General features: G+C 43.8%; 1 protein-coding gene across 4 annotated transcripts in view; it reads left to right on the top strand.

The window, feature by feature from the left end:
* The window catches only part of Znf143 (zinc finger protein 143), a 38,527-nt gene extending 24,663 nt beyond the window's left edge, over positions 1–13,864 (top strand). For all 4 annotated transcript variants that reach the window (XM_028894631.2, XM_028894630.2, XM_028894629.2 and 1 more), the window contains exons 12-16: positions 3,725–3,952; positions 5,680–5,828; positions 9,061–9,222; positions 11,357–11,503; positions 12,724–13,864. In XM_028894631.2, the coding sequence (XP_028750464.1) occupies positions 3,725–3,952; positions 5,680–5,828; positions 9,061–9,222; positions 11,357–11,503; positions 12,724–12,807 (770 nt within the window). In that variant the 3' untranslated portion in view covers positions 12,808–13,864. The remainder of the gene's footprint in view (positions 1–3,724; positions 3,953–5,679; positions 5,829–9,060; positions 9,223–11,356; positions 11,504–12,723) is intronic.
* The last annotated feature ends 2,080 nt before the right edge of the window (positions 13,865–15,944 follow it).

The raw sequence follows: 15,944 nt of genomic DNA, 5'->3' as shown, positions 1-15,944 counted from the left end.
GTTCACATGACGAGAAGAGGTTAAGCAGCTTCAAGATTTCTTTAAAGAAACAACACATGTGGGGTGCACACCTTTTATCCCAGCACTGGGCAGGCAGAGCCAGAGGCAGGCGTGAGCGCTTGCACATGTCAGGTTCTGGTTTTGATCTGGCACTCCACAAATAAAGGAAGAAAGCAGCAGACAGGGAGGGAAAGATTCAGAATGTAAACGGCAGTGCGTTTATGTACGACTGATCAGGTGAATCAGTGCAGCCAACAGTAGGAGCTCCAAAGCTGTGAAGGCGGACGCTGGTGCACACCTGTAATCCCAGCCCTTGACACATGGAGAGAGCAGGATCAGAAGTTCAATGTCATCTTCGGCTATATAGTAAGTGTAAGGCCAGCCTAAGTACGTGGACACTTAAAAACAAAGACACAGGCTGGGCACGCCTTTAATCTCAGCACTCTGGAGGCAAAGCCAGGTGAATCTCTGTGAGTTCAAGGCCCCCCTGGTCTACAGAGCGAGATCCAGGACAGGCACCAAAACTACATAGAGAAAAACCCTGTCTCAAAAAACAAACAACAACAACAAAGATACCCCTATCTCCCCACCTCCAAAAAGCTTCAGTCAAGTCGGTTCCCTTTTTGACTGTTTGGTGCCACCTAGTGTTGGTTTCTGCTTCAGCCTAGGCAGCTAGACTGCTGTTCCAAGTGGTAATGGGCAGCCATTTTCCTGTTTAGGAATCATCTGCCAAATCTTTCCCTTCACCGAGTCTGAGACTCTTCATTGAAATAAGAGCATTTGGCCAGGCGGTGGTGGCGCACACCTTTAATCCCAGCACTTGGGAGGCAGAGGCAGGCGGGTCTTTGTGAGTTCGAGGCCAGCCTGGTCTACAGAGCGAGATCCAGGAAAGGCGCAAAGCTATTCAGAGAAACCCTGTCTTGAAAAACCAAAAAAAAAAAAAAAAAAAAAAGAAAAAGAAAAAAGAAAGAATTAAGAACATTTATTTACTTACTTACTTATTGGCAAGATCTCTCTTCATAGCCCTGGCTGTCCTGGAACTCACTCTGTAGACCAGGCTGGCCTGGAACTCGTAGAGATCCACCTGCCTCTGCCTCCTGAGTACTGAGACTAAAAGCATGAGCCACCATGACCAGCCAAAATAAGAACTTTAAAAAAAAAAAACTTTTTCTTGCCTACTTTGAGAATAGCATCTAGAGAGTAAACAAGAATCCATTTTCAATTACTGTATGTCTGATGATATGTAATGTTATAATTTGTGAATCTTTTTACTGTATAGAATTGTAAGAAAAGGTAGTTACACAAGAAAATGGAAATAAAAATGACCCAGGACATGAATGAGTATACAAGTATACATGCTTTATCATCCAGACTGACCCCAACACTGAACTGGGGTTCTAATTCCAGGTCTTCCACAGGGCTCTTTGTATTCTCCCTCCATTCTGTATGTATTCTCTCCTTCCACAGGGGAGACTTGGCTTCTGACATCCAAACATTTACATAGTCACTCAGTCTTGTCTCTCATCCTACTCCGCCCTCTCCACACACCTCTCCCCACACCCCCCTTTCTCTCTTGTTCTAGTCTTGCTGTATAGCCCAGGCTAACCTCAAAGTTTCTGTACATCTCACTACCCTGGAACCATTGTTCCTTTTTCCTTTGCCTCCATAGTGCTAGAATTACAGCCTATGGCAAGACACCTAGCTCACGTGTTCAGTCTTTAATTACATCTAAAATAGTCTCACAATTGCTTCACCCATACTACTACAGTGAACAAACCTACAAAGGCTGGGGAGATGGCACTGTGGATAAGGTCGCTTGCTGCCAACCCTGACAACCTGAGTTCAGTTCCCAGGACCCACAAGATAGAAGAGAACAGACTCCTACAGTTTGTCTTTAAACCTCTACATGCTCTACACACATGCATTGCCCACACACACACACACACACACACACACTCACTCTCTCTCCTCTCTCTCTCTAAATGAGTGTAATTTTTAAAAGCTTACAAAAACAGGCTGGAGAGATAGATGACTTAGTGGTTAAAAGCACCGCTGCTCTTTCAGAGGACCCAGACTTGGTTCCTAGAACTCACATGAGGTCTAAAAACCATCTGTAATTCCACTTTCAGAGAAAATTATGCCCTGTTGTCTCCTTGGGCACTGCACATAGTTGGTGCACGGAAATAAATATATATCATGATATATATAAAATATATATCAAAAACACCCATACACATAAAATTAAATAAATAGCCGGGCATGGTGATACATGCCTTTACTAGCACTCAGGAGGCAGAGGCAGGTGACTTTCTGAACTAGAGGCCAGCCTGGTGTACATACTGAGTTCTCAGACAGCCAAGGAAGAACCCTGCTTACACAAACAAACAAAGCCTTTGTTTTTGTTTGTTTTTAATTTATAAAGGGCTGAAGAGATGGCTCAGCAGTTAAGAACAAGTACTGTTCCTGCAGAGGATCTGAGTTTGGTTCCCAACACACATCATGTCAGGTGGCTTACAACTGCCTGTAACTCTTATGTTTTTGGTTGAGCCATCTCGCAGCTAGACAGCTAGACAGCCTGTAGCTCTAGCACCAGGGGATCTGATGCCTCTTTTGACACACACACAGAGACACACAAGTACACATAATGTTTTCTTTCTTTTTAAAGATTTATTTATTTATTTACTATGTATACAGTGTTCTACTTGCATGTATGCCTGCCCGCCAGAAGAGGGCATCAGATCTTGTTACAGGTGTTTGCTGAGAATTGAACTCAGAACCTCTGGAAGAGCAGCCAGTGCTCTTAACCTTTGAGCCATCTCTCCAGCCCATGTTTTTCTTAATGTATAAGAAGAATTAAGGATTAATTTGTAATCCTTCCTGACAGCCCAAAACTGAAAGCATCAGTCAAATACTACAGAGGCAGATACTGTAACAGGCTGCAGAAATGCCTCACTTTTAAACACTTGCAATACAAGCATGAGGATCTGAGTTCAAATCTCCTGCATTCACAGAAAATTTTGCTGAGTATGGCAAAATGCCCCTGTTATTTTACCTCTGGGAAGGTCAGGAGGTCAGCCAATCTTGTCAAATCAGTGAGTTCCAGATTCAATAAGAGATGGAGTCGGGCCTGGTGTACATGTATTTAATCACACTGTAACCCGCACTGGCTTGGAACTTGTTATGTAGACCAGGCTGGCCTTGAACTCACAGAAATCCACCTGCCTCTGCCTCAACAGGGATTATGATTATGTGCCACATACCCCACAAAGATTTTATGTTTTAATTATGTGTATGGGAGAGGGGGTATGCATAGGAATACAGTGCCCATGTAGACCAGAAGGTGGTATTGGGTGCCCTGGAGGTGGAATTATGTTGGTTATAAGCCACCTGATGTGGGTGCTGAGAACTGAACTCTGGTCCTCTGCAAGAGAAGCAAGCACTCTTAACCACTGAACCATCTCTCCAGCCACTCAGGCTCTTTTTGAGCCAAGTCAGAACCATAGCAAATTTTCTCTTGTGTGCTGTTTCATTTCAAGATGAAAAGGGACACCCCCACACACACACCTCCCGATGTGAGGAATTGAACTCTGCATCATGCATGCTAAACAAGCATTATAGTGATGGATGATTTGGCTGTTTATTTTTAGAAGTCCCACTCTCTACTTGTGGAGTAATGACTTGTACCTATGTAAAAATGACCTCTGTGTGTGTGTTCTTTACTTAGGAGAAAAGCCATATGTCTGTACGGTTCCTGGTTGTGACAAAAGGTTTACAGAATATTCCAGTTTGTATAAACACCATGTCGTTCATACTCACTCTAAACCATACAACTGTAACCACTGTGGGAAGACATACAAACAGATCTCCACACTAGCCATGCACAAACGGACAGCTCACAATGACACAGAGCCCATTGAGGAGGAGCAGGAAGCCTTCTTCGAGCCTCCCCCAGGTGAGAGCTTTGACAGTTACATCTGTTTTGAGTTTGAGAATCAGCATATGGCCCATGCCATTTTCTCAGATCCTTTTGTTTCATTTGTGGAATCACACATATGTGATTTACAACTGTGGTAAGTGTTGCAGAAGGACACAGATGCCCCCGGTTGTGGAAGAGGAAGAACTTAGTACCTTCTGTGAGAGCAGAGGAAGCTTCCTGAAGACATGTTCTTGGAAAGATTAAGGAGGCAAAGAAGCAAGGCCTGGGGGAAGGGAAGGGAACAGATCTAAGGCAAGGGACTTGCAGATAGATGGAGGGTTTGGCAAGTGAGAAAGACCAAGTGCTTGGTGAGAGGAGGGCAAGGTAGAGACTTTGGAGGAAGCCTGGCCAATATAGCAGTTCTGCCTGGGAAGAGCAAAGACTTCTCTTCTCATTTTCAACACCTGAGTGAAATGTTCAGACACATTTAAGTTAAAAAAGTTGTTGATGGGGTCGGGCAGTGGTGGTGTATACCTTCAATCCCAGCACTCGGGAGACAGAGGCAGACAGATCTCTGAGTTGAAGGCCAGCCTGTTCTACAGAGTGAGTTCCAGGGCAGTCAGGGTGACACAGAGAAACCCTGTCTCAAAACAAACAAAAAAACCCAACTGTGATTGCTTTTCTAAAATACAGATTTGTGCTCCTTTTTCTGGGTTTGTAAAACTGGAATAATGGTATATAAACAACTGAAAAGAAAAGGCACAAAGTGATATATGTAAGAACATTACACTTCAGTGACTGTCACCATCTGAACACACACTAGGTAAATTTGCACACTAAAATCCTTCATATACCAGTATTTTTAGATTAGTACCTGGAGTATTAAGTTTCTCTTTGAAGAGGGACTTTCTTGCTTGTTCCATGGGAGCTGGCAAGTTTTGAGAGAAGAGAGAGGTCGGTAATCTTCCTGGTTGCCCAGTCTAGCAGTTTTAGATGTTGAAATTGTCATTCACTTTCTGATCCCTTTTTGGGGGGGTGGGGATTGTTGACACAGGGTTTCTGCCTGGTTCCCTTGCTAATTCTTTGTGAAAAAAGAACTGGACTGGAGTTCCTGTTCTGTTACTTATTAAATGATTAACCTCAGCTCAGATAACATGCACAGTGATGTCATTGTGTACCAATAGCTTGCTGTCAATCACGTGTGTAAAAGACGAGTAGATTGTGTGTACAAGCCATTCTGGTTTTGTGGTTAATGTTTATAGAGACTCTTTTATTACCTTCATGAATCTTAAATGACTTAAGGAACTTGGTATAGACTTACTCTCTTGGAGGGGCAAGTCTATCTTTGTGTGTAATTCCTCCCTTCGTGTCCCCAGTATGGATGTGCACAGTGGCACAAATCACTCCATCTAAATGTAAAGGCGAGGCCTTCTCAAATCAGAACACTTAAAGTTGATGGATAGGGTTTGATTTAGCTTGGCTTGGCAGAAGTGAAGATAGAAGAATTAAGACGAGGTCCTGAAAACTGTTTTCATGGTTTAGAATATAAAAATCCTTTTGTTTGTTTTTTGAGACAAAGGTTTGTACAACCCAGATTGGCCTTGAACTCCCTGCATAGCTATGGCTGCCCAACCACCTTCTGAGTGCTAGAGTGACAGGCATGTATGACCGTGCCCGGCTCTCAATTCAATTTTCTGTTTCATTTCTGTTGTCTAAATAGATTGGTTAGTTGGTCAAATAAATTATTCATTTATTTTAAACAGGTCAAGGTGATGATGTTCTTAAAGGGTCCCAGATCACATATGTTACAGGTGTAGAAGGAGAGGACATTGTATCTACACAGGTAGCCACAGTAACCCAGTCTGGGTTGAGTCAACAAGTTACACTTATATCCCAGGATGGCACTCAACATGTAAGTATCTACTAAAAGTCAAGAAAGTTAAATATTTCTCTGCACCTTGAAAGACAGGCTGAGTCCCCATGGAGGAAACCCTTGAGTAGCAAAGCATGAAGTTTGGACTTCGGCCAGTAGGCCAGTGGTTCTCAAACTTCTTAATGCTGCATGCGACCCTTTAATACAGGTCCTCATGTTGTGGTGACCCCCAACCACAACAGCTGTTTTCATTGCTACTTCATAGCTGTAATTTTGCTACTGTTGTGGATCATAATGTAAATACCTGTGTTTTCCGGTGGTCTTAGGCGACCCCTGTGAAAGGGTTGTTTGACTGCCTCAGGAGTCACTACCCACAGGTTGAGAACCACTGCTCTAGGCAGTGGTCGATCACCCAGAGGTTTTCCATAGTCTGCTGAAAAAGATAGTATGAAGTAGTAATAGTAGAGGGTGTTTATGTCTGTAGAAAACAAATGGTATTGACAGGTGTGACTCAAAGGTGAAATGACAGAGGTCAGAACCACAAGGAGATTGGGACCTTCAAACGTACCGGGTCTGATCTGGAGAATGGCTTAGCATTTAAGAGCACTGGCTTCTCTTCCAGGGGTCCTAAATTCAGTTCCCAGAACTCACATGGTGGCTCATAACTGCCTGTAATAGAATCTGATGCCATCTCCTGGTGTGCAGACATATATGTAGACAAAATACTCAAATATATAAAATACATAAATAAGTCTTTTTTAAAAAAAGAAAAAAGTTCTGGGTAGTTGTGGTGCTCACCTTTAATCCCAGCACCCAGGAGGCAGAGGCAGGTGGATCTCTGTGAGTTTGACGCCAGCCTGGTGTACAAAACTAGTTCCACAGAGAAACCCTGCCTAGGGGGAAAAAAAGAGAGTAGTGGAATGGGTTGTTGTAGTTTTGGTAAAGCAAAACAAAACACAAGCACATGGACTACCAGGATGTTCTGTCTTCCATGGAGAGCTCTCTTCCTGCCCATCTGTATTAGAACTTGCTCCTGCAGTCAGGATGCCCTCTGTTTTTTGTTTTATTTGGCTTGTTTGGTTGGTTTGGTTTGGTGGCTTTTGACACAGGGTTTCACTATGCAGCCCTGAATGGCTTAGAACTCTGTGTAGACCAGGACTTGAATTTACAGAAATCCTCCTGCCTCACCCACCAAGGTCTGAGATTACAGCTGTATGTCACCATACCCCACCTTTCTTTGTTTTGATAACTTTTTTGGTTTTTCAAGACAGGGTTTCTCTGTGTCCCTTTGTGCCTTTCCTGGAACTCACTCTGTAGCCTAGGCTGGCCTCGAACTCACAGAGATCCACCTGTCTCTGCCTCCCGAGTGCTTTCATCTTCCAAGTGCTGAGATTATAGTTGTGCCACCACTCCTGTCCTGGTTTTGTAACATTTTTTGTTGTTGTTCGTTTATTTGTTTGTTTTTGGAGCTGAGGACCAAACCCAGGGCCTTGTGCTTGCTAGGCAAGCGCTCTACCACTGAGCTAAATCCCCAGCCCTGGTTTTGTAGCTGTTAACATGCTGATATTAGCTAGGAGGCAGACTACTCAGGATTGAGAAATACCAGTGCATTCATACCGTCACATGCACCCATATCCCTACCTTTGTCTTGTGCGTCCACACAGTGCTTTGTGTCCACTGATTGACAAGCAAGATAAACGCATTTGCCTAACCCCTAACAGATGTTTGTTCACCATCTGTCCTGACACTTTCTAAATCAGATAATTGATTACATACAGAATCTGTATGATGTTGTCTGATCTAGTTTTCCTCCCTGCAATTTCTTCTGTAGCAACTCCAAAACAGATGTGATGGTCTGACAGTCTCTCTTCTGTGCAGCCAGGAGCAGTGTTGAGTAGCTCTGGTGTCTATAGGGAACCCAACTCTACACCATTCATCCATGGCTCTCTCAAACGCTGCAGAGTGAGGCTAATTCTATCCCAAAACTGTCATCTCAGTGTTGTGTTCTTTCTAAACTTACTCCTCCATTTCTTTCAGGAATTTTATTTCATTCTCTGAGTCATTCAGATATTTTTGGCCTTCTATTCTATGAAGACTTTTTGTTTGTTTATTTGTTTATTTGAGATAGAATTTCTTCTGTGTGTAGCCCTGGCTGTCCTAGAACTCATTTGTAGACCAGGCTGGCCTCCAATCCACTGAGATCCACCTGCCTCTGCCTCCCGAGTGCTAGGACTATAGGCGTGCGCCGCCACCACCACCCAGCCCATGAAGACATTGTTTTAGATAGTTTGACTTCTACAAAAGAGTGATGTTAAAGTCTAGAAAGAGACATTTCTAACATAATCAAGTGATAATTTCTCATGATCAGGGGTAAATATTTGAAGGGTATATAAACTACTCTGGCAGCCTGAGAGAGAAAATAATCCGTCCTCAAGAAATCTTAGAATGATCTTCTCATACAAGGTAATTCAGTGGGCACTGAAGGATCTTCTGAGCTTGCCAGACAAAGCCATGAAAATGTGACAGAATGTGATCCCTCCTGGGGGCTGCAGGTGGTTAGTAGTGGCTGGGACATCAGATGCAGATTCGAGGCGATAGAAAATGGGGTTAAGAACGTTTGTAAAGAAGTTGAGAGGTGGGGCTGGAGAGAAGGCTCAGTGGTTGAGAGCAGTGACTGCTCTTCCAGAGGACCCAGGCTCAGTTCCCAGCACCCACATGGCAGCTCACACCTGTCTGTAATTCCAGTTCCAGGGGACCCGACACCTTACACAGACATACATGCAGGCAGAACACTAATGCAAATGAAATAATAAGAAGAAGCTGACAGGTGAAAAGCGCACACAGGATGGCTAGACCATAGGGAACAGAGGTTTGTGCTGGATGCAAGGTGTCAAGGTGTAGAGATGGTTAGAGTGGGAAGAGTTAGGCCCAGTACCTGTAAAGATATTAGATTATGGCAGAAGTAAGGGTCTAAGCTGGGCGTAGTGGCTCACAACTGTAACCTCAGTAAGCAGAAAGCTGAGGCAGGAGGATTACTGCAGTGTTCCAGGCCATTGTGGGAACAAGACCCTGTCTAAAACAACAAAAAACAAAAACAAACTAACAAAACAGGCATTGACTTGTCTGATGAGTTAAAGAGTTTATTCCACTGTAAAATGTTTATTTGCTCTCACACAGTAAACTTATACGAGGATTATGCTCTGTCCTTAGTTAAGATTGCCAAATGTAACAAGAAACATTATCTGATTTGTAAAATGCACTGTGTTTGCAGGTCAACATATCTCAAGCTGACATGCAGGCCATTGGCAACACCATCACCATGGTAACGCAGGACGGCACACCTATCACGGTCCCCACTCACGATGCAGTCATCTCCTCAGCAGGAACACACTCTGTGGCTATGGTCACCGCCGAGGGCACAGAAGGACAGCAGGTAACTACTCTTGTTCACTGTTAGTACATACATCACTGTCAAAACTTGCACAGAAGCTGTGCTCTACATTCCTATTTAGGCGTCTAAACTTCAGGCCGACTATAACTTCTTTAGCCAATTAGTCCTCGAAGTTACTGTTTTCTCTACCTGTAAAATAGGAATGATAGTTACATCAGCACCATAAAGTTCACAGCAGGATGGAAGCAATGGGGACTGGAGAGACAGCTCAGTGGTTACAAGAGTGCTTGCTGCTCTTCAGAGGACCCAAATTCAGTTCCCAGCACCCACATTAGGCTGGTTTTTGTTTTTGTTTTTTTTTTTTTTTTTAAGGTTTTTCAAGACAGGGTTTCTCTGTGTAGCCCTGGCTATCCTGGAACTAGTTCTGTAAACCAGGTTGGCCTTGAATTCATAGAGATCTGCCTGCCTCTGCCACCCCAGTACTAGTATTAAAGGCATGTGCCACCATGCCCAGCCACATTAAGTATCTTACAACTGCCTATAACTCCAGCTGGCCTCCAAGGGTACCCACACACACATAGCATATACTTCCATAGATATAAACACATTAAAATTAAATTTTATCTAAAAACACATATACAGTGCCAGGCAGTGGTGGCGCATGTCTTTAATCCCAGCACTTAGGAGGCAGAAGCAGGCAGATCTTTGTGAGTTTGAGGCCAGCCTGGTCTACAGAGCAAGTTCTAGGACAGGCTCTATCTAAAGCTACACAGAGAAACTGTATCTCAAAAAACCAACAATCAATCAAAAAACAACAAAAAAACACCTACAGCTAGTCGTACAGGTACAAGCCTTTAGTCCAAGCACTTGGAAGGAAGAAGCAAGCAGATCTTTGAGTCTAGCCTGGTGTACAGAGCAATTTCCAAGGGCTACATAGTGAGGCCCTTGTCTCAAAAACACCACCAGAACAAAGCTAGAGAGATGACTCAGTGGTTAAGAACGCTGGCTATTCTTCCAGAGGACCTGTTCAAGTCCCACCACACACATGGCAGCTAATAAGCATTTGTAACCCCAGTCTCAAGGGATCTGATGCCCTCTGACACCTGGCACACATACATGGCAGACATACATGCAGGCAAAACACCTATATACATAAAATAAAAATAAATAACTTAAGCTGTCATTGTGGCAAGAGGCTTCAGGAGACACTGCAAAGATCCATGAGTTTAGGTGGGGAGTGTCTCTAAGGAGATGTTGCTGTTGGTCAGTCATATCACCAGTCCTTCCGGGTTCCCGGGTTAAATGGAAAGCTAATTGTAAATACAAAAGGAGAAAATAGTCCTGTCCACACTCAGGAATAAATAGGCATCTGTGGTATGCGTTAGTTGACTTTTATAACGTCCTCGGCATCCACTTAGGATAGCAGAACCTGGGAACAGCCTCATCTTCCTAACCAGTGAAGTTAGGCAGCTCCCACTTTTACCCAGAGTACTCTTGAGGAGAGAGGGATGAGAAACTTGTAGATAGAGTGATAGGCTTAGTCAACGAGAGGAAAGACAGAAACACAGGAGAGTTTTGGGAGGACTTGGGTCAATACCCAACGGCCCAGAACTTTTTGTTTGTTTGTTTTTGTTTTGTTTTGTTTTTTGAGACAGGGTTTCTCTGTGTAGCTTTGCGTCTTTCCTGGAACTCACTCTGTAGCCCAGGCTGGCCTTGAACTCATAGAGATTCTCCTACCTCTTCCTCCCAAGTGCTGGGATTAAAGGTGTGCGCCACCATCGCATGGCCCCAGAACTTTATTCAAAAGGGCTTTTTATAACAATGCCATAGGGTGAGGAAAAAGACCTCCCCCTTGCTAGATATAGCCAAGTGTAGACCCTTCCAAATACCTGGTACCCAGGTCCATGATCCAATCATCCTCTTATGCAGTCCTGCTGGTAAAGCAAGCTCAGATCTCAGTAGGACAGCTCTGTGGGCTCCCACAGTACTCTCTACCTGTTTTGCCATCGACTTACTTCATGATTGTAGGTAAATCCTTTCTGAGGGAGCCTTAACTTCCTCAAATGAAAGGAAGTGCCTATGCATCTCTGGCCCCTCACAAAAAAAATAGACTTCAATCTGTTTGAGTCATAGGTAATTTTTTCATGTGTGTTTTGTTCATTTTGCTTCACTTAAGGTTGCAATTGTGGCTCAAGACCTGGCAGCATTCCATACAGCCTCTTCAGAAATGGGACACCAACAACATAGCCATCATTTAGTAACTACAGAAACCAGACCTCTGACCTTAGTGGCAACGTCCAATGGCACTCAGATTGCAGTTCAGGTGAGTACAGGTTAGGTGAACAGCAGCAGCAGTACAAAGTTCTCACCCTGGCTCTCTGGGTCTTAGGTGTGACTTTTCAGTGTTTACGCCATGCACAAAATCATCTGGGTGCCTACCTTGCTTTAAGACAATTACTATAATGGATGTGATCTCAAAATGACCAGAAACCAGGCAATAGAGGCATGTGCCTTTAATCCCAGGAGGCAGAGGCAAGGTGAGCTGTCTGAGTTCAAGGCCAGCCTACTTTACATTGTGGTGGTATTGTGTTCCCCAAAATATTGTGCACCCTAAAAAACTTATCTGGGGTCAGATAGTTCCGCGACAGCCAGGGCTATGTAGAGAGACCCTTTCTCAGAACACCTCCCCCCACCCTACCCCCAGAAAAAAAAAGACCCAACCTGGGCTGGAAGTATGCAGTTGGAGTGCTTGTTTGGAATGCATGGAACCCTGTACCACAAACCAGGCCTGGTAGCTCAGTCCTATAATCTGAACACGCAAGTGGAAGCAGAAAGATCAAAAGTTGAATGAAGGTCATTGGCCTAAGCTATATGAAGCCTTAATCAAAACAAACTAACAGTGTTCTTTACGACTTTGCTTTGCATATTCTTGGGGAATTAATAGCAAGAGAAAATTGTCAGGCATGTATCCTTGTGTGTACTCAGACAGCCATCTTCACAGTCAAGATGGAGTTTAACGAGGCGGGGTTTTTATGAGGCACATGAGAGCTACTCCTTGGAAGTGAACCTGCTGTGAACAGACCCTCAGTGATTCCTCCAAGAGTGCCCACACAGCCCCAAAGTGAGGTGTGTCAGAAGACATGGAGCATTCTCTGGGGAAGAGTCCCTGTTCCCAGCAGAAAATATAAACCCTGCACGCCAGGTGCACAGACCTTCTGTATAAGGAGTGGTTTCTCCTTATGTTTACTTGACAAACAGGGAAATGCCAGCCATTAGTTTTCTTTAGTGCATGGATGCAGAAGCAAGCTGCTGAGCAAGTGCTCCATTGGCTGTGCTGACGTGGCATTTGAAGAACGTAAAGTAAGTAAGTAAGTAATTAGAAGTTTTGATTTTATCTATTAGTAATCAAGTTAGCTAATATTTTAGCATTCCCAAGCATCAGAATTACAGAGAGAAATGACACTTCTACCATTAACAATTCTCTGGATTCATCACCTAGACCAGGACTCTGGATTATTGATGTTCTGTGTGATCTGCTTTCAGCTTGGAGAACAGCCATCTCTGGAAGAAGCCATCAGGATAGCATCTAGGATCCAACAAGGAGAAACGCCAGGGTTGGATGATTAATACTCAACCACAGAGCAATAAAGTAGGAGGAAGGAGCCTCCCATCTTCTGGCTGCAGAGATCCCTGAAGCCCGGCCCGGCAGAGCAGAAGATCCATTCCTGAAGCACTGTACACGTTTTTTATGCAAGAGTGGAGAACATTTTCTTCTTGACACTTTTGTGTACATAGCCCCTGGAATAAATTCCCAAAGTGATTCATTGTGTACAAGGAAGTATGAAATTAGGGCACTACAGCAATCCTTCATGTTACTCTTTATCACACAGCAGACTTCTGGAATCCACCCACAAGACCGTCCAGGTCTATACAGAGTCAAGATGAGATTTTAACTTACTGTGAAAAAAAAAAAAAGGCTATATCTAATGTGCCGAAGACTCTACATGTCAAACAATCATAACTTCAAAGCCATCACAGAAAATAAAGGATGCAAGCCTTCAGATGTCCCTCCAGTTAGTGTCTGGATTTTTTTCCCACCATACACCCCTTTTTATTTGTATTTCAAGAATTGAAGACCTCATTTATAGTGTCCCATCCCTGTTTATATAATGCTTCTTCAAACTAAAATGCTAATTATTTTAGCATTACATTGGATTGTGTACAAAATGTATAAGTTTGGTTATTTTAAAGTAAACATTAAATCCTGTGTTGGAAGGCAGGCACGGTGGCTTGTGCCTGGAATCCCAGTATTGAGGAAGCTGAGGCAGGAGGAGTGCCATGAGTTTGAGACTGGCCTGGGCTAGGTAGTGAATTCCAGGCCAGTCTAGACTACAGAGTAAATACTTCCTCAAAAGACAAAGAAGGAATATCCAGTGTTTGGGTTGTTAAAGAGTCTACTACTCAACCTTCTGATTTTTTGCTACTGTTTTTTATGATAATCAACTATGAGGGTTTCCCATGGGTCCAGCCCAGGCTTATAGTACTATGGCTGGAAACTGATTTACTGAAAAAACTGGGTTAGTGAGTTATGTAAACTATTTATTTTTGTTCTTAAGCTTTTGTTTTAAAGCTTATTTACCCTAAAGTTTATTATTGATTTTGAATACAGCAGTTTTTAAAACAATACTTTCTGTTTGTTTCATTAAATTGATCTGGTGTTGGAGAAGTTGTACAAGGACCTACAATATAACAGTGTAATCCTATATACAAAGGCCAAGAGTATATCCTGGATAGGCAAAGAACGAATGCTTCTCTGTATAGTACTGTGTACTCAACAGTCTTGGGAAAATTTAAGATTTATTGTCTCCAACTTAACCAGGCCTGGCAGTTCTAAAAGGCAGAACAGGCCAAGGCCAGACAGCCCTGGCTTCCTGCCTCCATGTCCAGTGTGGGTTTTCTACTATACCTCAGGAGCCTGGAATGTAAGGTGCTATAACGGGGGGTATCAAGATGACTTTTGTTTGATAGCTTCTGCTTGCTTAATAACAAGAGATGAAAGCCTTTTTTAAAAAGGTTTATTTTGGGCCGGGCGGCGGTGGTGGCGCACACCTTTAATCCCAGCAACCAGGAGGCAAAGCCAAGCGGATCTCTGTGAGTTCGAGGCCAGCCTGGGCTACCGAGTGAGTTCCAGGAAAGGCGCAAAACTACACAGAGAAACCCTGTCTTGAAAAACCAAAAAAAAAGAAAGAAAGGTTTATTTTGAGGGGCTGGAGAGATGGCTCATCGGTTAAGAGCACTGGCTGCTCTTCCAGAGGACCCAGGTTCAATTCCCAGCACCCACATGGCAGCTCACAGCTGTCTGTAAAGTTCCAGGACTTCTAACACCCTCACACAGACATACATGCAGGCAAAACACCGATGAACAAAAAAGAAAAATAAATTTTAAAAAGTGTTTATTTTATGTGTATGGGTATTTTGTTTACATGTGTTTCTGTGTACTATATTTGTGCAGAACCCATGAAGATCTGAAGAGGGCATCAGGTCCCTTAGAATTGGAATTGCAGACAGTTGTGAACTAACGTGGGTGCTGGTAGCTGAACCCAGATCCTCTGCAAGAGTAGCTAGTGCTCTTAAAGCAAAGCCATTTCTTCAGCCCCTTGGTTTTTGTTGTTTGTTCTGTTCTGTTTTGTTTTGTTTTTGAGACAAGGTCTCACTGTATAGCTCTACTTGACCTGGAGTTTGAAGCCATCTTCCATCTGTGCTAGGATTGCGGGCAAAATTCCCCATACCATTGACTAACGTCAAGAGTTCAGCAAGGGAGCCTTCAGGGCTTTCAAAGGTGTCGCAACCACCACTCCTATCCTTCACCCAGCTTGGGGTGTCAGAGCCCTAACATGGCCGCTTTTCATGTCAAGCTGGATGATACAAAGGCGAAAGTGTGCTGTTTCATTTAATGTGAATGTTTCCTTTGATGAGTTCTCTGATCTCCTGAAGCCAGGATCATGACTAGTCATTTCGAGAAGCCCTTCAGGGCTGATTACGTTTCACGCAAGGCCCTTCGTAGGTACATGCCAGTGTGCTAGTCATCTCTAGGTCCAGCCTTCATTTGTGATGGTGGTGTGTACACATCCATAGAGTACCCATCTGAGGTATGGTGGGCAGACTGGAGAATGTGAGGTCTCAGGGTGGCCTAGAATGGGCTTACTCTTTTCAACATGAAAACCTAAACTGTGGGCCTCTCTGAGCCTTTGTCCACCTATACTCAGACTCTAGCGAGCTTCACTCCATCCCAGGCCCCATGCCAGCCAGATTGAGCCGCACTTAGCTGGACAGTTCTGATAAGCCCTATTATTCAGAGCTAGAAGAAGAAGGAAAAAAAGCCTTCCTACTGGCACCCAGAGAAAACGGGACATAGGGTGCTGTTCTTTGTCCCCAACCCATCTAGTGTCTAGCAAGGTAGCATGCTCCCTCAAAGTATACAACTGCTATGGGTCTCAACAGAAGCACTGGAAAGTTCTCCCGAAAATAAACCCTCCAAAGGCACTTAAAACAAGTCCACGTCAGAAACAGCATGTTGAGTATTGGCCTGTGTGATAAGATCCAGGAGGAACTGAGCAAAATACTTCGTTCCAGGAAAAACAGCCAGCTCTACCTTAAAGTGGCTTGAGGCCCCAGCAAAACCTGTTGCAAGCCCAGGAAGACAGCAGCCCAGAGGGCGAAATTGCTTACTGTGAACCCTGTCCTCAATCGCCAAACCCTGGAAG

This window comes from Peromyscus leucopus, chromosome 1 (genome assembly GCF_004664715.2).
Source record: "Peromyscus leucopus breed LL Stock chromosome 1, UCI_PerLeu_2.1, whole genome shotgun sequence".
In the NCBI taxonomy this organism is placed as follows: domain Eukaryota; kingdom Metazoa; phylum Chordata; class Mammalia; order Rodentia; family Cricetidae; genus Peromyscus; species Peromyscus leucopus.
This window is presented reverse-complemented; position numbering and strand designations above follow the sequence as displayed.